The sequence below is a fragment of the Oncorhynchus gorbuscha genome, linkage group LG19 (assembly GCF_021184085.1).
Source record: "Oncorhynchus gorbuscha isolate QuinsamMale2020 ecotype Even-year linkage group LG19, OgorEven_v1.0, whole genome shotgun sequence".
In the NCBI taxonomy this organism is placed as follows: domain Eukaryota; kingdom Metazoa; phylum Chordata; class Actinopteri; order Salmoniformes; family Salmonidae; genus Oncorhynchus; species Oncorhynchus gorbuscha.
The window spans coordinates 12,651,198-12,676,712 of NC_060191.1; the positions used below are offsets into that span (position 1 = coordinate 12,651,198).

At 46.0% G+C, this 25,515-nt stretch overlaps 1 protein-coding gene and 1 long non-coding RNA gene across 5 annotated transcripts in view; both read right to left on the minus strand.

Moving 5' to 3' along the window:
• Positions 1-7,668, minus strand: part of LOC124005325 (adhesion G protein-coupled receptor B1-like) — a 97,408-nt gene extending 89,740 nt beyond the window's left edge. For all 4 annotated transcript variants that reach the window (XM_046314465.1, XM_046314462.1, XM_046314464.1 and 1 more), the window contains exon 1: positions 7,269-7,668. In XM_046314465.1, coding sequence (XP_046170421.1) covers positions 7,269-7,590 — 322 coding nt within the window. In that variant the 5' untranslated portion in view covers positions 7,591-7,668. The remainder of the gene's footprint in view (positions 1-7,268) is intronic.
• A 228-nt stretch (positions 7,669-7,896) lies between these two features.
• Positions 7,897-25,515, minus strand: part of LOC124005326 — a 47,557-nt gene continuing 29,938 nt past the window's right edge. Inside the window, exon 3 of the long non-coding RNA XR_006833602.1 lies at positions 7,897-8,374. This is a non-coding gene — a long non-coding RNA (uncharacterized LOC124005326). The remainder of the gene's footprint in view (positions 8,375-25,515) is intronic.

A 25,515-nucleotide genomic window follows, 5' to 3' on the forward strand; every position in this document is an offset into this window, starting at 1 on the left:
TATAAAAAAGGGCTTCCACACTTGGACTTAAAACTGAGTGTAGAACAGCTGGGCTCTATAAGATATGACAGTAGTATATTTCCTATACAAGACTGTCACACTCTCTCTGCAGAGTTAGCTATGGTACTGTAGCATTAGCTATGGTACTGCGTTAGCCCCGGGATGTCAAACAGAGTACAGTCTGACTCCACAGTCTGGCCTGCTCCAACCCACACAGACACCCGGTGGCTAACACTAGGCTTCACCACACACACACTCGGCTACATGTCACACACACACACACACACACACACACACACACACACACACACACACACACACACACACACACACACACACACACACACACACACACACACACACACACACACACACACACACACACACACACACACACACACACACACACACACACACACACACACACACACACACACACACACCAGGGATATAGCACACACACAAACATATACACACCAGACACACATGCAGACACGTAAACACACAGTCTTTTATAGCTAACCTTGTGGGGACACGCAATTCAGTCACATTCAAAATCCTATTTACCCTAACCCTAACCCTAACTCTAACCTTAACCCAAAAACCTAACCCTTACTCTAAACCTAACCCTAGCTCCTAACCTAAAACTTAACTTAGCTCCTTACCATAGCTCCTAACCGTAGCTCCTAGCCCATGATGAGAGAGGGTACCAGTCCAAATTTGGGACCTTTAACGCCTCTGGAAGTATTTTTAAAATAATTTTCTGAAAAATCAGAAGAATGGACGAAAACAATTCTAAGTACACATTCCAGCCGTGCACCTGGGGATTGAACAGGTTACTAGGTGCACATTTTAAAATGAGTTTAAATGGCTTTTGACCCACCCAGGTCAAGCCAACTGGGGGCTCCACTGGTTGTTTTAGCAGTTTTCAACCATCATCACCTAGGAACCCTATGTAATTCAATGAGAGAGCTCTGCTGAAAAATGACTAAGTCCAGCATTCGCTCCAAAGACTATGTCCAGCCGTGCACCTGGTGATTTAACGGGTTACCAGGTGTCGAGCCTCTACAGGCTAACTACAGACCTCCATGCCTCTTGGCCTACTCTCTCTGCCCTGCCCGCCTGCCCTCTCTCTCAGCCTGTCACTTCAGCTCGGTCCACCTGGTACCCTTTAACACCCTGTCCCTTCAGACCGCCGGGCCTCCATACATTCTCAACCATGACCAAATGACACACAAACACAAGGGTGAATTTCAAAGAAATGTACTTTATTTATCAGTGAATCATGGATTGATTTGTCCCTCAATTAGTGACCGGGCATTATGAGGCAAATTATGGTCCCAGTAATACCATGCCTGCGTCGCCAGGGAGTGACACATACTGTATGTAACCGACCCTCGATTAAAGTTCACTCTAGCAACGCTTTGTTGAAGTGTACCGAAGGTCCCTTTACTTCCAATGCCGAAATCAGCAACTATCTGGGCCAGATACTCCCCAAGATTATCATACATTTTGCCGCAGGATGTGAAAAAGAACGGCTCTGTGTCTGTGGTGATGCCACAGATGAGGCCTGATCTGATGGAAGCATTTAAGCCAAGTGTATTCCTCCTCCTCCATCACAATTCTACACTCCCAGAAGCTATAGTTCATCTTGTGGCTTGCAACGAACAACGGGTAACCCCCACTTTCCTTGGTTACTTCCATAAAATCCTTCTCACTGAACATGGTGACTGAGGATCGCCTAGTGCCATTAAATATGACCAAATGGCTAGTTATGAGAGCCTGGGCTCCAGCCACATTCCACCACCATTGTTCTGCTGCATGTACTGCTCTGAATCGGGATGCAGTCTGTCAGTCAATAGCTGCTCACTAGCATAGCATGCTTCCATTCGATAGTACCAGACTTTGAAATGTCGGTCGATCCGCCCGGTGTTCTGCTTGGGACAAAGTCCACAGTCACGTTTTCATCTGCTGTTCATAGCTTCTCTCTCCTGCCTTCCTGTGTGCGTGAGTACCTGTTTTCTCCATCAACCAACAAACTAAACCTAGCTCCTAACCCTAGCTCCTAACCCTAGCTCCTAACCCTAACCCTAGCTCTTATCTCTAACTTTAACATAATTCTAACCCTAACACTAATTCTAACCCTAACACTAAACCCCTAGAAATAACAGTAACCTTGTGGGAACTAACAAAATGTCCCCAGTTGGTCAAATGTTTGTGTCCACACAAACTTTAGCTTCTATCTTAGCACTCTGTCAGCCACCCACTCTCTGTCACGAGGGACCAGTGTGTGCAACTATCTGCCCAACAAGAGAGGGAGAGAGAGTGTTTCTTTGAAGAGAGATGGAAAGAGACAGAGACCGAGAGAAGTAGCATAGTGTGTGTGGGAAGAGGTGTTAATGCATTAGACTTGCTATAAGACTCTTCCCCCTCTCCTCTGGGAGCAGTGGTTTGATATCCCTTAGTTTAGCAACCTCACATCTAAGCTGTGTGTGTGTGTGTGTGTGTGTGTGTGTGTGTGTGTGTGTGTGTGTGTGTGTGTGTGTGTGTGTGTGTGTGTGTGTGTGTGTGTGTGTGTGTGTGTGTGTGTGTGTGTGTGTGTGTGTGTGTGTGTGTGTGTGTGTGTGTGTGTGTGTGTGTGTGTTTGTGTGCACAAGAAGCTGTCCTCTCTGGGAACTACCACACACATTCATCTTACTTAACGACAGCATTCTGCTAACATCTGACCACCATAAAGAAAAGTGCAAGTCATGAATACATGTTTTACTCCTCCCTCCTTTCCAGTCCCCTTGAACTCCTCTTACTCTCATTTTTGTCAATTTTCTGTCTTTCTCCCATCTTCCCATTTTCTCGTCCCCACACCAATCTTTCCCTCTTCTCCCTCTCTCTTTGTTTCTCTCCTCGTCTCTCAAATCCCTCCGTTAGTTTGTCACTGCCTCCCCTGCTGTCTCTGTAAAGTGAGAAATGAATCCTCTCCTGCTCCGTGATGTCTTCCCACTGTGCAACACACACACACACACACACACACACACACACACACACACACACACACACACACACACACACACACACACACACACACACACACACACACACACACACACACACACACACACACACACACACACACACACACACACACACACACAGGCTAAACATTCAAATGAAAGCTGCCTCCTTTGCTTACTCTTTTTCCTCCTCTTTCTACCAGTGTCGGCCTGCTCTCCCACTGCCTGACCTCTAACTGACTACTCCAGCCATCTGCTCTCCAACTGCCTGACCTCTAACTGACTACTCCAGCCATCTGCTCTCCAACTGCCTGACCTCTAACTGACTACTCCAGCCATCTGCTCTCCAACTGCCTGTCCTCTAACTGACTACTCCAGCCATCTGCTCTCCAACTGCCTGTCCTCTAACTGACTACTCCAGCCATCTGCTCTCCAACTGCCTGACCTCTAACTGAGTACTCCAGCCATCTGCTCTCCAACTGCCTGACCTCTAACTGACTACTCCAGCCATCTGCTCTCCAACTGCCTGTCCTCTAACTGACTACTCCAGCCATCTGCTCTCCAACTGCCTGACCTCTAACTGAGTACTCCAGCCATCTGCTCTCCAACTGCCTGACCTCTAACTGACTACTCCAGCCATCTGCTCTCCAACTGCCTGTCCTCTAACTGACTACTCCAGCCATCTGCTCTCCAACTGCCTGACCTCTAACTGACTACTCCAGCCATCTGCTCTCCAACTGCCTGACCTCTACCTGACTACTCCAGCCATCTGCTCTCCAACTGCCTGACCTCTAACTGACTACTCCAGCCATCTGCTCTCCAACTGCCTGACCTCTAACTGACTACTCCGGCCATCTGCTCTCCAACTGCCTGACCTCTAACTGACTACTCCAGCCATCTGCTCTCCAACTGCCTGTCCTCTAACTGACTACTCCAGCCATCTGCTCTCCAACTGCCTGACCTCTAACTGACTACTCCAGCCATCTGCTCTCCAACTGCCTGACCTCTAACTGACTACTCCAGCCATCTGCTCTCCAACTGCCTGACCTCTAACTGACTACTCCAGCCATCTGCTCTCCAACTGCCTGACCTCTAACTGACTACTCCAGCCATCTGCTCTCCAACTGCCTGACCTCTAACTGACTACTCCAGCCATCTGCTCTCCAACTGCCTGACCTCTAACTGACTACTCCAGCCATCTGCTCTCCAACTGCCTGACCTCTAACTGACTACTCCAGCCATCTGCTCTCCAACTGCCTGACCTCTAACTGACTACTCCAGCCATCTGCTCTCCAACTGCCTGACCTCTACCTGACTACTCCAGCCATCTGCTCTCCAACTGCCTGACCTCTACCTGACTACTCCAGCAATCTGCTCTCCAACTGCCTGACCTCTAACTGACTACTCCAGCCATCTGCGCTCCATGTGAAAGGGATAGATGTGTGGACGCGAGGAAGTGTGGAAGTGATGTCTCTCCTCTCCTCTCCATAGAGAGAGTGAGCAATAGAGAGAGAGAGACAAAGAGAGAGATGGAGGGAAGACAGAGGGTGAGATAGACTGTGATCCATTAATCGTGTGCTGAGTGAGGCCTCAGAGACAGACAGGGCCACGAAGGCCTCTGTCTCAATCGCTCACTTCCCAAACCCTTCAACAGTCATATCATTTCATGCTCCTCTTCTCTCCGCTCATTGCTCCTCTCCTCCTCAGCACAGCAAGCCAGTCTGGCTTCCAGCCCATTCCCACACAGAATCCATGATCCTTTCTTCTCTCTCTTCATCCTCAACTAACCCACCCATCCATCCTTCCAGCTAGCCATCCATCCATCGACTGTCTCCCCATGCTCAGTGGGAGTTCAATTGCCACTCAGAGAGGTATAGGAATATCATCAAAGTTCACTTTGACCTTAGAGGCCCTGCTATTCTGAGAGAGAGAAAGAGATAAAAAGAAAGAGAGACTGAGAAAGACAAATGAATAAATAGCGACAGAGAGAGAAAGAAAGAAAGAAAGAAAAAGAGTAGGAAGAGATTCATAATATGAAGAATTCACCTCTTTCTAATGATGTACCCAGCCAAGTCTGTGTTGCATGTACCTCCAGACCACACCCCATGATCTGGATGACATAAAAATGATAACTAGCCTAGTGTGGAGAGGAGAGGAGAGGAGAGGAGAGGAGAGGAGAGGAGAGGAGAGGAGAGGAGAGGAGAGGAGAGGAGAGGAGAGGAGAGGAGAGGAGAGGAGAGGAGAGGAGAGGAGAGGAGAGGAGAGGAAAGGAAAGGAAAGGAGAGGAATGGAAAGGAGAGGAAAGGAAAGGAGAGGAGAGGAATGGAAAGGAAAGGAAAGGAAAGGAAAGGAGAGGAGAGGAGACCCTTGGTGATAGGTAACATTAGCTGCGGAGAGAAGAGAGGAGAGGAGATAAGAGGAGAGGAGAGCCTTGGTGACAGGGAACATTAGCTGTAGAGAGAGGAGAAGAGACAGCGGGGAGAAGACGACATGAGATACTACCCACAACATCAGCTCTGCTTGGCTGGCTGCAAGACGGAGTCTCCTCCATCAGCCTGGAATCAGCCTATAGGCCTGGGTAGGGGGAGGGAGGGAGAGATTGAGGGAGGGATGGGGAGGGAGAGGTTTGACCAGAGGCTGAAGTGATAGAGAAGAGAAAGAGAGGAAGGATGGATGGATGGATGGATGGATGGATGGATGGATGGATGGATGGATGATGGAGGGAAGAGATGCGGAGGGAGGGAGAGGGCTGGATGCTCTGAGAAGAAGAGACTAGGGTTGTGATGATACCAGTATCAGTTTTTTCCTATGGAAAAAATTAAAACACGAAGCAAACCTAACTCTTTGGTAAGTTAAAAACCTGCTGTATGTAAAATATTGTGTGCTATACCTTGGAAAATAAATGCATGTGACTCTGGATGACAACATAATGATATTTGTTTCCAACATTAGGGCTGTTTCCTTTAATAAGTGAAATCTGCTTTGTTTTTTTTGTTTTCTTGCCTCCATACTAAAGTATCGCGAATCTGGCATTGTCCCGGCCCTAGAAGAGACCAGAGGCTGATAAGAGGAAGTGATGCAGAGAGCGAGAGAAGAAGAGAAAGATGGATGGAGAAGGAGAATTGGGGGGTGGGGAGAGCAATGGTTCAACCCAATGGCAGGCAGTAGCCCTAGTCTCCCTCAGGGATGGAGCTCTCAGTTATCAGCCTGTCTGTCAGGTCCAGGCTTGGGGAGGGGAGCCAGGATCACACAGCACCATCACACATCTAACCAACTACAGATCCATATCCTTATCCAAGCCCCTATAGTCGTTCTCCTGTGCATTGCCCCCTGCTCAGAGCAGCCATACACAGAACTCCAGCTAGCTACAGTCCCAATAATCTAAAGCACATCTACTGTGTATCCAGCTCACACACACACCCACTCTCCCCGCTCTGAGCTGCCATTAAAGCTATCCCATATTACACATAGATCATTCCTCCCCAGTCCCAGCCTCCCTTCTCTATTCAGCCAGTCCCCCCTCTTACATCTCTCCCTGCCCATCTCTACCTCCCTCCATATCCCTCCTGCAGCAATCCCATATCACGCCCAGATCCTCCTCCCCAGTCCCAGCCTCCCTTCTCTATTCATCCAGTTCCCCCTCTCTCCATCTTTTCCTGCCCATCTCTACCTCCCTCCATATCCCTCCTGCTGCAATCCCATATCACGCCCAGATCATCCTCCCCAGTCTCAGCCTCCTTCAGGCCGATCCAGTATCTCTCTTCCCAACCACAGAGAGACAGGACACGGCGCCGACCTGCCAAGGTCATTCAGCTCAGAATCCATCAGCTGAAACCCTATACCATCTCTATTCTGTCTTTTAGCTACTGTCATTCTACTGATCTTTCACGGCCTTTCTACTTTCTGTGACCTAGCCAGAACACTTTTTTGGATGCTGCATAGTCATTTGAACACAATTTGCCTCAAATTGTCCGGAAATTATAAGGAGGTGCTATGTCAATTTCTTGTCTTTCCTTTTAAATAATTGTTTCATTGTATTGTGACAGTTTAGAGTACGAGGCTCCCTACACATTTATTCATTGACCTGGACCACAGAGGCCCCCCATTTAACATGAAATGGCATGCTATACAGACAAGATGACCAAGTGAGCCACAAGCCTCGCCTACAAGCTCTCCTCCAATAGACAAAACGGCATCACATGTTGGCCAAAACATTTCCACAAATTCCCATAACTAAAACCAGAGAACTGTTCCACTCACTGTTGCTGTCAGTATCACTCTTCTCATCGGCACTGGGTAGGCAGTTCTCCAGATAGAACCCGTTCCTGTAGCATCCATCTCCTTCACTGAGCTGTGGAGGAGGAGGGGGCTCCCAGCACTGGCAGGGGGTCTGCATGATGCCACAGGGCCTGTTAGAGGTGCTGGATGCCAGGCAGTCCTCCAGCCACTGGCACAGCATCTGACACGCTGCCATGCTGGGGTTACGCTTCCCCACCACCAGGTACTCTGTCTTAAATTCCCCATCTTCGCTAGCGTTAGGGGTGGTGACCGTCACGCCGGCCCGGGGCGGCCCTTTCCTCATTTGTAGGAACTGTTTCCCAGCCTCCAGAAAGGCCACAGGGGATGAAGAGTCACACAGCTTGACCACCTCGTCGAAGCTCTCCATGCCCAGGTAGGTGCGCGTGGTCTCCAAAAACGAGTCAAACTGGAATGTGCGGAGCTGCCGGGGAATGCAGTCCGTTGTGGAGGTAGGTTTGGTTACCTTGATAAAGATGGTGTAGCGGCGCGGGTCGGGGTTCTGCAGGGTCCAGGAGCAGGGTGCCATGGGGAAAGTGGAGGAGGACAGGAAGTGGCCGAAGAATCGGCTCTGAACCAGAGTGGAGCAGGTGTCTGACTCAGGCCCTGAGGGAGCAGCAGGGCACTGACTAAACAGTTGTAACAGCAGCAAAATCAGCAACGATGATGGCAGTTGGACTTGGGGGTTCACCAGGTGCCCAGGTAAGGAGGAAAAAAAGAGTGGTCGTCATGGTTACCAAATGAATTAGAAAGACCAGAGGGGGTTTGTTGGAACCTCTGTTTTTTTGTAACCTCTCGATCTGTCTTTCTGTCTCACTGATTCTCTGGCAACCAGGTGGGACCTTCAGGATGTTCACTGAAGCCTCTGGGGGAAGAGGAGGAGGAGGAAGAGAAGGAAGAGGAGGAGGAGGAAGAGGAGGAAGGAGGAAGAGGAGGAGGAGGAAGAGGAGGAGAAAGAGGAAGGAGGAGGAGAAAGAGGAAGGAGGAGGAGAAAGAGGAAGATTGCACTCAGCGGTCCAGTGATCTGTCCATGATTGTGTGTGTCAGTCGACCCAGACTTTCAGACGAACCTGGAGAGAAAGAAATAAGAGAAATATTTTGACCTGAGGAGGACACATCACTATAACAGCAAATACACTAGCAAAGATAAGATAAGACATGAATCATTCACTCTTTCCATTATACTCTCACCACCAGACTCAGTTTGTGCATAGTGGTTTGATCTCCATTACCAAACAGATATATACAGTGTCTTCAGAAAGAAGTGACATCCCTTAACTTTTTCCACATTTTGTTGTGTTACAGCCTGAAGTTAAAATGGATGAAATTTAGATTTTTTTTGTCACGCATATTTATTATACCCCCTAATGTCAAAGTTTAATTATGCTTTTCGAAAAGCTGAAATACGTATTCAAACCCTTTGTTATGGCAAGCCTAAATATGTTCAGGAGTAAAGATTTGCTTAAAAAGTCAGACAATAAGTTGCATGGATAATAGTGTTTAACATGAGTTTTGAAGGACTACCCCATATCTGTACCCCACACATACAATTATCTGTAAGCTCCCTCAGTTGAGCAGTGAATTTCAAACACAGATTCAACCATAAAAAGGTTTTATAATGCCTCACAAGGAAGGACACCTATTGGTAGATGGGGTAAAAAAAAAGCAGACATTGAATATCCCTTTAAGCATGGTGAAGTTATTAATTACACTTTGGGTGGTGTATCAATACACCCAGTCACTACAAAGATACAAGCATCCTTCCTGACTCAGTTAACAGAAAAAAAATAAACCCCTCAGGAATTTCACCACGAGGCCAATGGTAACTTTAAAACAGTTGAATGGCTGTGATAGGAGAAAACTGAGGATGTACTAACAACATTGTAGTTACTCAACAATACTAACCTAAATGACAGAGTGAAAAGAAGGAAGCCTGTACAGAATACAAATATTCCAAAACATGCATCCTGTTTGCAACAAGACACTAAAGTAAAACTGCAAAACATGTGGCAAACCAAAAAATGTTTATCCCTGAATACAAAAAATGTGTTATGTTTGGGGCAAATTACTGAGTACCACTGTTCATATTTACAAGAATAGTGTGGGCTGCATCATGTTATGGTATGCATATAATCATTAATGACTGGGAGGTTGTTTATGGAAAGTAGCTAATCACAGGCAAAATCATTGAGGAAAATCTGGATCAGTCTGCATTCCACCAGACACTGGGAGATGAATGAACCTTTCAGCAGGACAATAACCTAGAAAACAAGGCCATATCTGCACTAGAGTTGCTTACCAATAAGACAGTGAATGTTCCTAAGGCAGCGTATAAAATCTATGGCAAGACTTGAGAATGGTTGTCTAGCAATTATCAAAAAACAATTTGACAGAGCTAGAAGAATTTTGAAAACAATAATGGCAAATATTGTACAATCAAATCAAATCTAAGTTTATTTGTCACTTGCGCCGAATACAACAGGTTACAGTGAAATGCTTACTTACAGGCTCTAACCAATCGTGCAAAAGAGGTTTGTCGTGTCTTTGGCTATGCCGGATTAAGTGATATGACATGCTATTCTATAAAATAATTTCTCAGTAATGAATATTACCTGATTGAGCTAATAATGTAATTAACTAGAGAGTCGGGGCACCACGAAATAATATTTATAGAGCTGTTATCTTCCGGATAAACTCTTAAAGACCTAGTAATATTTTACATCAATAGCAGTCAATATTAATCGTCACCTCAATTCAGTCTCATCTGAAAGTTGTAAATTATTGGTTATCTGCACGAACCCTGGCTAACAAGTTGAATCAGCAATACAACATTGGGTTTAATTATTTATTTACTAGATACCTAACTAATCACACAGAATTACACATACACATAATTAATCATAATTTGATTACAAATTACGTCATAAAGGAAAACGTCCCTAGCGGGAGGAGCAGATATGACAGCTTGTTACACAAAAGAAAAGGGGATGGGTTTGAGTGAAAAAGCGGGAAGATTGAGTAACAAAGGGTGATGCTGTGCTATCGTAAATACAAAATCTTATGCATTCTAAATTACCGCCCATTTGAAAAAGGAAAATGCAATAAATATTTACTCTGAGCTGCGCTTCAGTAGGTTGGTGGTAGATGGAAGGCCGTGTTGCCAAACCGAGTCCTTTGTCCTTTGAAGAATGTCTCTGGTTGTCAATTGGATACGTTGTAGTAACGACGTTGTGTGATAGACGGCATACTCTGTCTGTTCCTTCCTAGCCCTCGTTTACAGCTGCTGTTGCTAACTCAACGGCTAGGAGGTATCACTTCTGTAGTTAATAGGAGTTCAAAGTTCATACCATTCGCAACCAAAGCTCATGCTGATGTGGCTTCGTTCTGTAGTTATTATCTGAACCATTCTGACATCGGACCGTCGTCCTCACATCCTCGGAACAAGAGGTTATATTGTCGTCAAGGCTTTATATAGGAAGGGAGAGGAGGGCGTGTTTGAAAAGTTGTATAGCCCATGTCCCTTCACAGGGGCGGGCCACTGATTGAGCAGAGCCCTACTTTATGAAAACCCAAATCTCACATTTTAGAAGCAAAAAACACATTTCATCCCATCACGAATAATTTCATATTCAAACATTTAAATTGAACAACAATTCCATGTGAATCGGATAACTCTGATGTGTAGACTTTCCACTGTCATCTTATCATTGATGAGAATGTCTCAGATGACAACCGAACTAACATCATATTCATTAAGTACCACCGCATATGTTCAATTGATTGGATTAACAGAATATAGTTAATTTCCCCCCACCTTCTGATGTTCCCAGAATCTCTATGTTAACCAAGGTGTTTGCAAATGTAACATCAGTAGGGTAGAGAGAGGAAAAAGGGGGGGAGAGGTATTTCTGACTGTCATAAACCTACCCCCAGGCCAACGTCATGACAGGTATTAGGTGAACAATAGGTAAGTAAAGAAATCAAACAAATGTAAAAAGACAGGCTATATACAGTAGCGAGGCTATAAAAGTAGCAAAGCTACATACAGACACCGGTTAGTCAGGCTGATTGAGGTAGTATGTACATGTAGATATGGTTAAAGTGACTATGCATATACTGTGCCTTGCGAAAGTATTCGGCCCCTTGAACTTTGCGACCTTTTGCCACATTTCAGGTTTCAAACATAAAGATATAAAACTGTATTTTTTTGTGAAGAATCATCAACAAGTGGGACACAATCATGAAGTGGAACGACAATTATTGGATATTTCAAAAAAAATTAACAAATAAAAAACTGAAAAATTGGGCGTGCAAAATTATGAATAGCATTCTCACATAGGTGTTCCTTTTGTCCAGGTGGGAAAGGGCAGTATGGAGTGCAATAGAGATTGCATCATCTGTGGATCTGTTTGGGCGGTATGCAAATTGGTGTAGGTCTAGGGCTTCTGGGATAATGATGTGAGCCATTACCATCCTTTCAAAACACTACGGACGTGAGTGCTACGGGTCGGTAGTCATTTAGGCAGGTTGCCTTAGTGTTCTTCGGCACAGGGACTATGGTGGTCTGCTTGAAACATGTTGGTATTACAGACTCAATCAGGGACATGTTGAAAATGTCAATGAAGACACCTGCCAGTTGGTCAGCACATGCCTGGAGCACACGTCCTGTTAATTAGTCTGGCCCCGCAGCCTTATGTATGTTGACCTGTTTAAAGGTCTTACTCACGTCGGCTACAGAGAGCGTGATCACATTATCATCCGGAACAGCTGATGCTCTCATGCATGCCTCAGTGTTGCTTGCCTCGAAGCGAGCATAGAAGTGATTTAGCTCATCTGGTAGGATTGTGTCAATAGGCAGCACGCGGCTTTGCTTCCCATTGTAGTCTGTAATAGTTTGCAAGCCCTGCCACATAAGACGAGCGTCGGACCCGTATGATTCAATCTTAGCCCTGTATTGACTCTTTGACTGTTTGATGGTTCGTCGCAGGTCATAGCAGGATTTGTTGTAAGCTTCCGGTTTAAAGTCCCGCACCTTGAAAGCGGCAGCTCTCCACTTTAGCTCAGTGCGAATGTTGCCTGTAAATCCATGGTTTCTGGTTGGGGTATGTACGTACAGTCACTGTGGGGACGACGTCCTCGATGCACTTATTGATAAAGCCAGTGACTCCTCAATGCCATCAGAACAATCCCGGTCTGTGATATCAAAACAGTCCTGTAGTTTAGCATCTGCTTCATCTGACCACTTTTTTATAGACCGAGTCAATGGTGCTTCCTGCTTTTATTTTTGCTTGTAAGCAGGAATCAGGAGGATATAATTGAGGGAGAGCTTTGTAAATGTCTCTGTGTGTGGAGTACAGGTGATCTAGAATTTTTCCAGATGTGCAAAGCTCTTAGAGACGAACCCAGAAAGACTCACAGCTGAAATCGCTGCCAAAGGTGATTCTAACATGTATTGACGCAGGGCTGTGACTTCTTACGTAAATGAGATATTTCTGTATTTCATTTCCAATAAATTTGCTAACATTTCTAGAAACATGTTTTCACTTTGTCATTATGGGTTATTGTGTGCAGATGTGTGACAGAAAGATCAGTTTAATCCATTTCTGGCTGTAACACAGCAACATGTGGAAAAAGGGCTGTGAATAATTTCTGAAGGCACATTAATCAACTGACCCAGCAGAATTTTGTTAGACACAGTCAGTGAGGCTTGAGAAGAGAACCATATGCCCAGTTCATCCAGATCTCTGAAATATATAAAGTATGTGTAACCACCAAACAGAAGGATTATATTATATAGGCCTAGCTTTGTTTTGGTTCATTAGTCAAGTGCAGAACGTTCCCTTCCTGAGACAATGGCTTGTTTAAGATGTCCCCTCTCATATTTGATCAGTGAGCACACAAATTTGTCCAATTATGCGGCTATTAACTCCAAAAATATAAACAGCTGCAATGATTCATTATCTCTGTGCCTTTGCTTTAGCTTGCCATAGTGTGATCAATAGCTTCGTTTGTTTTCAATTTGCGTGTTGGACTAGTAACCGAAAGATTGCACGATCAAATCCCCGAGCTGACAAGGTAAAAATCTGTCGTTCTTCACAACGCATCACCGGGGGCAAACTACCTGCCCTCCAGGACACCTACACCACCCGATGTTACAGGAAGGCCATAAAGATCATCAAGGACATCAACCACCCGAACCACTGCCTGTTCACCCCTATCATCCAGAAGGCGAGTTCAGTACAGGTGCATCAAAGCTGGGACCGAGAGACTGAAAAACAGCTTCTATCTCAAGGCCATCAGACTGTTAAACAGCCACCACTAACATTGAGTGGCTGCTGCCAACACACTGTCATTGACACTGACCCAACTCCAGCCACTTTAATAATGGGAATTGATGGGAAATGATGTAAATATATCACTAGCCACTTTAAACAATGCTAACTTATATAATGTTACTTACCCTACATTATTCATCTCATATGCATACGTATATACTGTACTCTACATCATCGACTGCATCCTTATGTAATACATGTATCACTAGCCACTTTATAACTATGCCACTTTGTTTACTTTGTCTACATACTCATCTCATATGTATATACTGTACTCGATACCATCTACTGTATGCTGCTCTGTACCATCACTCATTCATATATCCTTATGTACATATTATTTATCCCCTTACACTGTGTATAAGACAGTAGTTTTGGAATTGTTAGTTAGATTACTTGTTGGTTATCACTGCATTGTCGGAACTAGAAGCACAAGCATTTCGCTACACTCGCATTAACATCTGCTAACCATGTGTATGTAACAAATCAAATTTGATTTGATTTGATTTGATTTGATTTGATTTGAACAAGGCAGCTGTTCCTATGCCGTCATTGAAAATAAGAATTTGTTCTAAACTAACTTGCCTGTTAAGAAACAATAAATAGGTGAATATGTCAATAGAACATGTTGTCATTTAAATGGATATTTGTCCTTCATTACAAACCATAATACTGAAATACAAACTATTTCATTCTAAAACAATTTTGGTGTGGAAAACTGCTTCATGTTAGAACAGTAACTACTCCTATTAAACGGTCACTATCACTTTGGATGCCTCATGATGCAGCATTGGCTCTCTCAGACCTGTATGGATTTCAGATGGGGAGCCAGGAGAGGGCATATAGCAGGCTTACTGGAGGAGTCAGGGACACCAGACACCACATCTAGGTTTTCACTGATCAATCAAGCTGATCCAAAAGCCTCGCTAACCATTCCCATCTCCCCTGAGATCAAATACAATACTAAGACAAATGTGGACCATTGGATCCCTGTGTGGCAGTACGTTTTCTATGTATGTCTAACAAAGCAAATGCAGGATGTTGGGCAAAGTTGGCCGAGAACACTGTGATGGCGGCCTGTCTCACATTCCCCCTGAAATGCTCTCCCTTGTTCACTGTCTGCTAAATAATCATGTTTCCAAACCTTGTTAATGATTTTAAACGTGTTTGACTATGACATTGCTAACAAGGGCCCAAGCCTTCTGTGTCATTCCAGTTCATGTATGTTGTTTGTTTGTGAATTTTGAGTGATTCCATTGTGTTTGATCGTTGCTGCTTCCGGAAGCTTCGCTCGTTATATATGAGGTTATATACGAGCAGATCTGTGCATGTAGACTGTATCCCGCGGATGCTCGAGAAGCATGCACCCCTTTTCCAGTGGTTTCTGTCATTTTGTCAATTGGTTACTGTGTTTATTGAAAATGTATACTGGTTTAATTGAGAATGGTCTGTGAATAGTATTATGATGATGATAGTCTTCTTTGAGATGTTCGCAATGGGGACTTCAACTACTTTGTTGGTTATGTGCACCCCTGCTTGTTATGGCAATGGTTTGGTCCAGAGAGTGGCACTTGGCAATTTTACCTGAGGTGCGTTCACTTTGCTTCAACGTTTTCTATGTTGCGTGACGGTTCCCCAAAATGGTGAGCACCGTTCTTCAACAGTCTTTGAGGTACGTTTGCTCCCATGTGGTGGGTGTGGCAAGTTGTGGGATGATCAATATGGGTGTGACCATCTGAAATCGCAAAACTCATGTAGTGCACCATACGGTAAATTCCCTCTGAACCAGCATAAGCACAACGTTTTGGTCATTCAGTACAGCACTGTTTATGTTTCATTCAATGTTGCACACAATTCTATCCAGTCGATGCTGCTGAGGGGAGGAAACCATGTGTTTGATGTGTTTAAAACCATTCCAATGACTCCTTTCCAGCCAATATTATGAGTCGTCCTCCCCCCAGCAGCCTCCACAGGTTCTATTGTACTGAATGCAACCCTGGCTTTGCCAGTATTTTTAAAGCTCTGAAAAGGAATGTATTTGTTTGTGAGTAGGCTGTATTTTCTTTCAAAGTACCCATAGCCTACTTCCCCAAATACAGTTTTGGATTGAGGACAGCTTGATTCATTTGTAGGAAAATATTTTTGGTTGTGTTTGTATTTTTTTTGTGTCCAATTATAGTTGATTCCTACAAGTGCTACCACTACCATCATTTAAAAAATAAATATCAAAACACTTTCAAGATGGTAAGACATCTTTACCTTTTCAAGAACACAGGAAATGATTCCCGCAGACACTGTCCATGTATATACTGTCGGGCTGTCCAGTCCTGAATATTTCCTCCATGGTCGTGTCTACAGGCCGTGAACTCTTCTCTACCCCATTAGGATTTGAGGGCTAGCTTAGTGGAAAGGCTCCTTATAAATAGCACACGAGTTCCTTTATCCATTTGACCAGGGCTTTATGAGACCAGAGCCCTATGGCTCAAAAATAGTACACTATAAGGAATAGGGTGCCCTTTGGGACTTAGCCTCTGTGTCCCAAATGTGTAGCCTACACTAGAGAGAAGTGTGGCCAGGCAGGCCAGTTCCTGGAAGAACATGTCTGGCACTAGTAGCGTCTGACAGTCAGTGCAGTGACATTGATTCACTAGCCCACCACTGGTACACAAGCATATACTCCAACTAGCTACTGTGGAGGAGGCAGGCTGAATCACAATACGGACCCACTCAATTAGCGTTGTTGCTCTTACTCCGTTGAATGCAGTGTGTCTCCACTAGCAGTGAGGCTATGAGAACTGTCTGAATGAACACAGCAGAGCTTATTTCATTACCTTTTAACATCACCTCTGGTTCTAGTTCTGGAAGGAGCAGAGATGTCAGACATGGATTTGGAAACACTAAACTTGTCTGACTAAAACTGAATCTGTAATCCAGCTGGTATGATCTCAACCAAAAATATATTAATTACTTGAAACATGAAACTACTGTACAAACGAGCACCTATTGCATGCATGTACCCACCAGTCCCCACACCCCATGCATGTACCCACCAGTCCCCACACCCCAAGCATGTACCCACCAGTCCCCACACCCCAAGCATGTACCCACCAGTCCCCACACCCCAAGCATGTACCCACCAGTCCCCACACCCCAAGCATGTACCCACCAGTCCCCACACCCCAAGCATGTACCCACCAGTCCCAACACCCCATGCATGTACCCACCAGTCCCAACACCCCATGCATGTACCCACCAGTCCCCACACCCCAAGCATGTACCCACCAGTCCCAACACCCCATGCATGTACCCACCAGTCCCAACACCCCATGCATGTACCCACCAGTCCCAACACCCCATGGATGTACCCACCAGTCCCCACACCCCATGCATGTACCCACCAGTCCCAACACCCCATGCATGTACCCACAAGTCCCCGCACCCCATGCATGTACCCACCAGTCCCCGCACCCCATGCATGTACCCACCAGTGCCTGCACCCCATGCATGTACCCTCCAGTCCCCGCACACCATGCATGTACCCACCAGTCCCAACACCCCATGCATGTACCCACCAGTCCCAACACCCCATGCATGTACCCACCAGTCCCCACACCCCATGCATGTACCCACCAGTCCCCACACCCCATGTATGTACCCACCAGTCCCCACACCCCATGCAAGTACCCACCAGTCCCCACACCCCAGGCATGTACCCACCAGTCCCCACACCCCATGCATGTACCCACCAGTGCCCGCACCCCATGCATGTACCCTCCAGTCCCCGCACCCCATGCATGAACCCACCAGTCCCAACACACCATGCATGTACCCACCAGTCCCAACACCCCATGCATGTACCCACCAGTCCCCACACCCCATGCATGTACCCACCAGTCCCCACACCCCATGCATGTACCCACCAGTCCCCACACCCCAGGCATGTACCCACCAGGCCCCACACCCCATGCAAGTAGCCACCAGTCCCCGCACCCCAGGCATGTACCCACCAGTCCCCACACCCCATGCAAGTACCCACCAGTCCCCACACCCCAGGCATGTACCCACCAGTCCCAACACCCCATGCATGTACCCACCAGTCCCCACACCCCATGTATGTACCCACCAGTCCCCACACCCCAGGCATGTACCCACCAGTCCCCACACCCCATGCAAGTACCCACCAGTCCCCACACCCCAGGCATGTACCCACCAGTCCCCACACCCCAGGCATGTACCCACCAGTCCCAACACCCCATGCATGTACCCACCAGTCCCAACACCCCATGCATGTACCCACCAGTCCCCACACACCATGCATGTACCCACCAGTCCCCACACCCCATGCATATACCCACCAGTCCCCACACCCCATGCATGTACCCACCAGTCCCCACACCCCATGCATGTACCCACCAGTCCCCACACCCCATGCATGTACCCACCAGTCCCAACACCCCATGCATGTACCCACCAGTCCCCACACCCCATGTATGTACCCACCAGTCCCCACACCCCAGGCATGTACCCACCAGTCCCCACACCCCATGTATGTACCCACCAGTCCCCACACCCCAGGCATGTACCCACCAGTCCCCACACCCCATGTATGTACCCACCAGTCCCCACACCCCAGGCATGTACCCACCAGTCCCCACACCCCATGTATGTACCCACCAGTCCCCACACCCCATGTATGTACCCACCAGTCCCCACACCCCAGGCATGTACCCACCAGTCCCCACACCCCAGGCATGTACCCACCAGTCCCCACACCCCAGGCATGTATCCACCAGTCCCCACACCCAATGAGCACACTTGGGCCTTCTGAGCATATCATTTTGATCCTGGGAAGGGAAACATTGGAGCAGTACATTTAGTGCGTTGCATTCTTATGAATCCGCACACATGCTCCCTTCCTGCCCTGTTTAAACACTCCTCCGACCTGGAGTAACCTTCAGTCCAAGGTGTCCAGGGAGCAGGATTTAGCCGCGTTTTACCAGACGAGCCACTAATGAAATGGATGTGGCTTCAACAGAACAGGAGCAAGAAAGACAGAACGAGCTGCTGGTCTCTTTATACATCAGCACCTGTCCCTCACACACACACACTCACACACACACACACATACACACGTACACACACACACACACACACACACACACACACACACACACACACACACACACACACACACACACACACACACACACACACACACACACACACACACACGTACACACACACACACACACACACACACACACACACACACACACACACACACACACACACACACACACACACACACACACACACACACACACACACACACACACACACACACACACACACACACACACACACACACACACACACACACACACACACACACACACACAGCATGCACTGGGAGCACTTCCTGTGCTGCCTCCCAGTGCTCCTCTTACTACCCCCCTCTTCTTTTTAACGATTGATTGTGTGTTTGAGAAGCCGGCAGACAGATGTACAGCAGGCTATTAACACACAATCTATTCCACAGGAATGGTGAACAAACCAAGGCAGGACCAAAGAGGACAGGGATTCAGAGATTCACATACATCCGTGCCCTTCAAAATTTGGATACCATGTTGTCAGTAAGGAAAATGTCACCAATTTCATTCACTGTATTTTTGGCCTTTGTAGAGAAATGGTGATGGAAGAAATAATCGAAGTTTCATGTGCAAAAGTTATGATGACTTACGGTGGAACTATGATATAGTGCAAAACGTGTTAAACCGACTTCATAATTGTAGTATTCCAACGTACTGGAATAATTAATGCAATTTAATTTCTGCCCCGAGGCAGACACAGCAGGCAATTAGGAGAACAAAGGTGTTGCATTAGCGAGCTGACTAACCCAACCAGGAAACCACAGTCTACACGTCCCAGAGGCTAGCTAGCTGTCTGATGCTGAGAGGAGGCAGGCCAGCCTCAACACACATAGACACACACACTAGAACAATGTCACAATCGCAGAGACGGAGCTAGGGGAGAGACTCCCTCCTTTCACTCCTCTCAGCTGCCTCCACTTCTCTGTCACACAGTCACACAGCACACAACACACTGATGAGAAAATTATAGAGTTGGGATGCGAGATAGATAAGGAAGTATTCTTCTGTTCACATCCCCTCTTCCTCCCTCATCATCAGCTCCAGGATTACACAGTGATTAGGGAAGCCACAACGGGCACAACAAACTAAATGAGAGAATATGCAATATATAAATCACAGGAAAATGCAAATTGCATACAATCAAGTACTGTTGTGCCATCGCATTATTCTATGAGCTGAGAAATTTAAGAGCGTAACGTTTTATCACCCCACTCGAAAAGAGGGGAGGTGAGCATGTAATCATTGAATATCAACAGCATTTAGCCTTTTAGCTTTCAGTTTCCAGGATTGCAGAAATCAAAAAACTGCACCCAAGAGAAAAGAAGGGGAGGAGGGCGGAGAAAAGAAAACAGGTGCAGCAAGGACTGTGTGAGAGAGAGAGAGAGAGAGAGAGAGAGAGAGAGAGAGAGAGAGAGAGAGAGAGAGAGAGAGAGAGAGAGAGAGAGAGAGAGAGAGAGAGAGAGAGAGAGAGAGAGAGTAAGGGGAAAACAGGAAGCAGCAAAGACAGAACGCGACAGCAGAAAGAGCAAAGAAGGAGGAGAGAAAAACTGGGTGCAAGGAGAAAAGCATCCAGAGTCAGACAGAGGACCTAAGCACCATGACCGACTAGCGTTTCTCCTGAGTGGTTTCTTTTATCGGCTTCCTTTTTGATGTGCCACCCGTTTCTTCTTCTCCTCCATCCATCTATCCCTCCATCCTTCTCTCTCTAAAATAAAGATCTGCAGTGCCCCCCAGAGCTAGCAAGGTTATTTGAACAAACAAACAGAAAGCAACAAAAGGCAAAACACATCTCTGTCTACAGCACATCGACTGATGACTATGACAACAACCCAGGGAGGCCTGCGAAGGCTTCCACATTATGGAGATAATTATCTGTCTATGGTGATGAATGTGTTTACTGTATTAAATGCCAAACCTTTCTCATCAGCAGAGAAACAAATGAACGCAAATACGCCTGCCTCAACTCGCACGGGTAAACACATACACCACTGCATGAATTCACACACACACACACACACACACACACACACACACACACACACACACACACACACACACACACACACACACACACACACACACACACACACACACACACACACACACACACACACACACACACACACACACACACACACACACACACACACACACACACACACACACACACACACACACACGCACGCACGCACGCACGCACGCACACACACACACACACACACACACACACATTGTGTTCAGAACAAGAACAGTATGCACCCATTGAACATTGGTTTTCTTACAAGAATATATTTTTCTTCACTGATCTGTGAATGACGATTTAATGTTAAGTAGTACTGAAACAATAGATAACTGTAGAGGAACAAAGGACATCTTGGAATGAGTCATTAAAGTATCTGTCTCTTCTCAACCTCTAATTGCAATGTGAAAAGCCTCTCAGAAAACAAGATAACGCATTTTCACATCTTCCTATGTTGGAGCTTAAACCATTTCAACAAAAGTACAACTGAAAAGACACCAGTAATAGAATGAAAAAGAACAAGTCTCAGAAGGTCAGTCAGTCACACTTCTGTCTCTTAGTAAGATGATTAAACAGGCCTGGTGGTGAATGAGTTCTCCTCTCTCCCTAACAGGCTCTCTCTCGGTCTGGTCTGTTGTTTTAGAGCTCCTCCCCTCACAGACATCACTTTGTGCTTAGCTGCACTTCATTTCAATTAGTGGGAGGGCAGTCTGGTGCGACATGTCTGCCTGCCTACCTGCCTGTCTATCTGTCCGTATGAAATGTTTTCTATTTCCTTTTGTCTGTTTCCCAGCATTGGTCCTAATGTTTATATGAGGATAGGATACACATACCTGTGCTCTGAAGGGAATAGGATGCACTGGGAGGGAACTAGACCTCTGTCTCTCCCTCTGCTTCTGCCTCTTGCTCTCCACCTCTCTGTCACTCTCCTTTTACCCCTCTCTCCATCTCTGTCTATCTGTCCATCGTTCTATTTCTTCCTGTCTCACTCTATCTCACCCTCTTTCTCCATCTCTCTTTCTCTCATCCTTTGCCCATATATCCTTCTCTGTCCTGTCTCTAACTCTGTCTCTGTCTTTCTCTTCCTGACACCATCTCTCTCTCTGTCTGTCTCACTCTACCCCACTCCCCCTTTCCCTCCCTATCTCTCGGGTCCTCCCCACCCACACCACACTGGCCTTTGTCCATGTTTAGCACGTCACGTCAGATCCTCCACCTTCCGAGGAAAGAAAGTGTTTAATTTCACATCTCCTTCATTAGGCTTATAGATTGATTATATGTGCAAAGAAGCAAACATGTATTAAGTAGCCCCAAACATAATTTTCTCTCTCCTCCTCTCCTCTTCCTCCCCTGAACGGTGTGATAGGTTGCAGAGCCTTTCTGTGAGTGATGCCCAGTGGCGCAGTCACATCGTATGAAAGCGAGCAATTATCTCACACAGACAATACGCAGTGCCGCCACCATGGCCCTTCCTGTGTCTGTGTTGGTTGGAATGGATGCAGTGTTAAATATAACCCTAAATGGTGACATCTGTAACCCAGATTATCGTCTTCTTGCCACACAAGCAAATTGCAGAAGTGGTTTAACAAACACTTTTATTGGCCGTTAATGACAAACAGATGAATTGCTTTGGTGGTTGGTCTGTAGCACTTGGTCTGAATCACACAGCCCGGACTGGCCCTAAAACAACCTCTGTGTAGCTTTTTCAACACATTGCGGTGACGTAGGGGACACGGTGTGGGTCTGTGTTTGTGTAAGCGTGTGTGTGTGTGTGTCTGTGTGTGTGTGTGTGTCTCCGTGCCAGCATGAGCGTGTGTGTGTATGTGTGTTTCTGTGCAGCCAGATCAGGTGCAATTACAAGTCAGTATTCGACGTCCATCCATGTCTGAGAACAACGGGAGATGACATGGCACCTGCCTCTCCTGTCAAGGGTTGCAAGTGTAACTCCAGCGATATAAATATTTGCGTGTGTGTGTGTGTGTGTGTGTGTGCGTGTGTGTGTCCGTGTCCGTGTCCGTGTGAATGTGTGTGGTGGGTAGTGCATGGAATAGGAAATGTCTCATCTTCTCTTCCTAATACCCACATCACACAGTGGGGAATGCTACAGATGGCCAAGTGATGGTCCTTTATTCCATCAAGCATAATTTACTGCATAATAGGAGGTTTGTGCTTGGACATAATCACATAAGGAAAGGGAATTGCACTGGATACTAAATCAAATTAAGTCATATCACATACAAATCAAATAAGCCAGACAGTAAACAAAAGGAGAATGGGATTAGTGCTGCTGAATATCATATTCTCCTGGTAACTTTCACAATTTACCCTTCTTTTCATGTGGCGATAATATTTGTTATGAATTTCCATAGCAAATGGAAATATGTTTATGCAAAAGAGGACCTCATGAGCCAAGAAATCTCTCATTACTACTGATTTGCCTGTCAGCGTCAACTCTAGTCCACAAGTTTCTGCCAAACCACCAACCCATCAACCCACAGAAATTAAATAATATAGTGAAACCATAGGGGAGACTGGAGGTTGAGCCGAAGGGATAAGTTGAGCCACCCTTGTTTCTACGAAACCATAAACAAAATGAATCATCTGACCAAATATTTAGGATGAGGTCATCATGTCATGGAGTCTGTGAAGGAAGAGCTCACATTGAAAAAGTGATAAGCAAGTTAGGTCCAAAAAGTCAAATGAATTTATTGTGTTAGAGGTTTCATGTTGAATGTATCTAAACCATAGCAGTCACGCTTGTTAGATGTTACGCCTGTGCTAAAATAAGTTTCAAATGACTAAAAGTGACAAAACGGTGATAGTGATTATGTTGAATTGTGTTTGGGAAATAAAGATGACATTGACCTCATCCCGTCAGTAGAGGATGCCTGGTTATTCTTTAAAAGTGCCTTCCTCACCATCTTAAATAGGCATGCTCCATTCAAAAATGTAGAACTAGGAATAGATATAGTCCTTGGTCTGCCCTGTGTCCAGCTCAAAAACATCCTGTGGCGTTCTGCATTAGCATCAAATAGCCCCCGTGAAATGCAACTTTTTAGGGAAGTTAGGAACCAATATACACAGGCAGTTAGGAAAGCTAAGGCAAGCTTTTTCAAACAGAAATTTGCATCCTGTATTACAAACTCAAAAAAGTTCTGGGACACTGTAAAAACCATGAAGAATAAGAGCACCTCCTCCCAGCTGCCCACTGCAGTGAGGCTAAGAAACACTGTCATTACCGATAAATCCACAATAATTGAGAATTTCAATAAGCATTTTTCTACGGCTGGCCTTGCTTTCCACCTGGCTACCCCTACCCCGGTCAACAGCCCTGCGCTCCCCACAGCAACTCACCCAAACCTCCCCCACTTCTCCTTCACCCAAATCTGGACAGCTGATGTTCTGAAAGAGATACACCTGCATTGTTTGCTGTTTGGGGTTTTAGGCTGGGTTTCTGTACAGCACTTTGAGATATCAGCTGATGTACGAAGGGCTATATAAATACATTTGATTTGATTTGATTTGATTAGATACAAAATCTGGACCCCAACAAATCAGCCGGGCTAGACAATCTGGACCCTCTCTTTCTACAATTATCTGCCGAAATTATTGAAACCCCTATTACTAGCCTGTTCAACCTCTCTTTTGTATTGTCTAAGATTCCCATAGATTGGAAAGCTGCCGCGGTCATCCCCCTCTTCAAAGGGGGAGACACTGTAGACCCAAACTGCTACAGACTGCCTAACTGCTAAGATTTCTATTCTACCCTGCCTTTCTAAGGTCTTTGAAAGCCAAGTTAACAAACAGATTACCGACCATTCTCACCGTACCTTCTCCGCTATGCAATCTGGTTTCAGGGCTGGTCATGGGTGCACCTCAGCCACGCTCAAGGTCCTAAACGACATCATAACCGCCATCGATGAGAGACATTACTGTGCGGACGTATTCATCGACCTGGCTAAAGCTTTCGACCCTGTCAATCACAACATTCTCATTGGCAGACTCAACAGCCTTGGTTTCTCAAATGATTGCCTCGCTTGGTTTACCAATTACTTCTCCGACAGAGTTCAGTATGTCAAATCGGAGGGCCTGTTGTCCGGACCTCTGGCAGTCTCTATGGGGGTGCCACAGGGTTCAATTCTCGGGCCGACTCTCTTCTCTGTATACATCAATGATGTGATTCTTTGATCCACCTTTACGCAGACGACACCATTCTGTATACTTCTGGCCCTTCTTTGGACACTGTGTTAACTAACCTCCAGATGAGCTTCAATGCCATACAACTCTCCTTCCGTGGCCTCCAACTGCTCTTAAATGCAAGTAAAACTAAATGCATGCTCTTCAACCGATCGCTGCCCACACCTGCCCGCCCGTCCAGCATCACTTCTCTAGACGGTTCTGACTTAGAATATGTGGACAACTACAAATACCTAGGTGTCTGGATAGACTGTAAACTCTCCTTCCAGACTCACATTAAACATCTCCAATCCAAAATTAAATCTAGAATCGGCTTCCTATTTCGCAACAAACCATCCTTCACTCATGCTGCCAAACGTACCCTCGTAAAACTGACCATCCTACAGATCCTCGACTTCAGCGATGTGATTTACAAAATAGCCTCCAACACTCTACTCAACAAATTGGATGCAGTCTATCACAGTGCCATCCGTTTTGTCACCAAAGCCCCATACACTACCCACCACTGC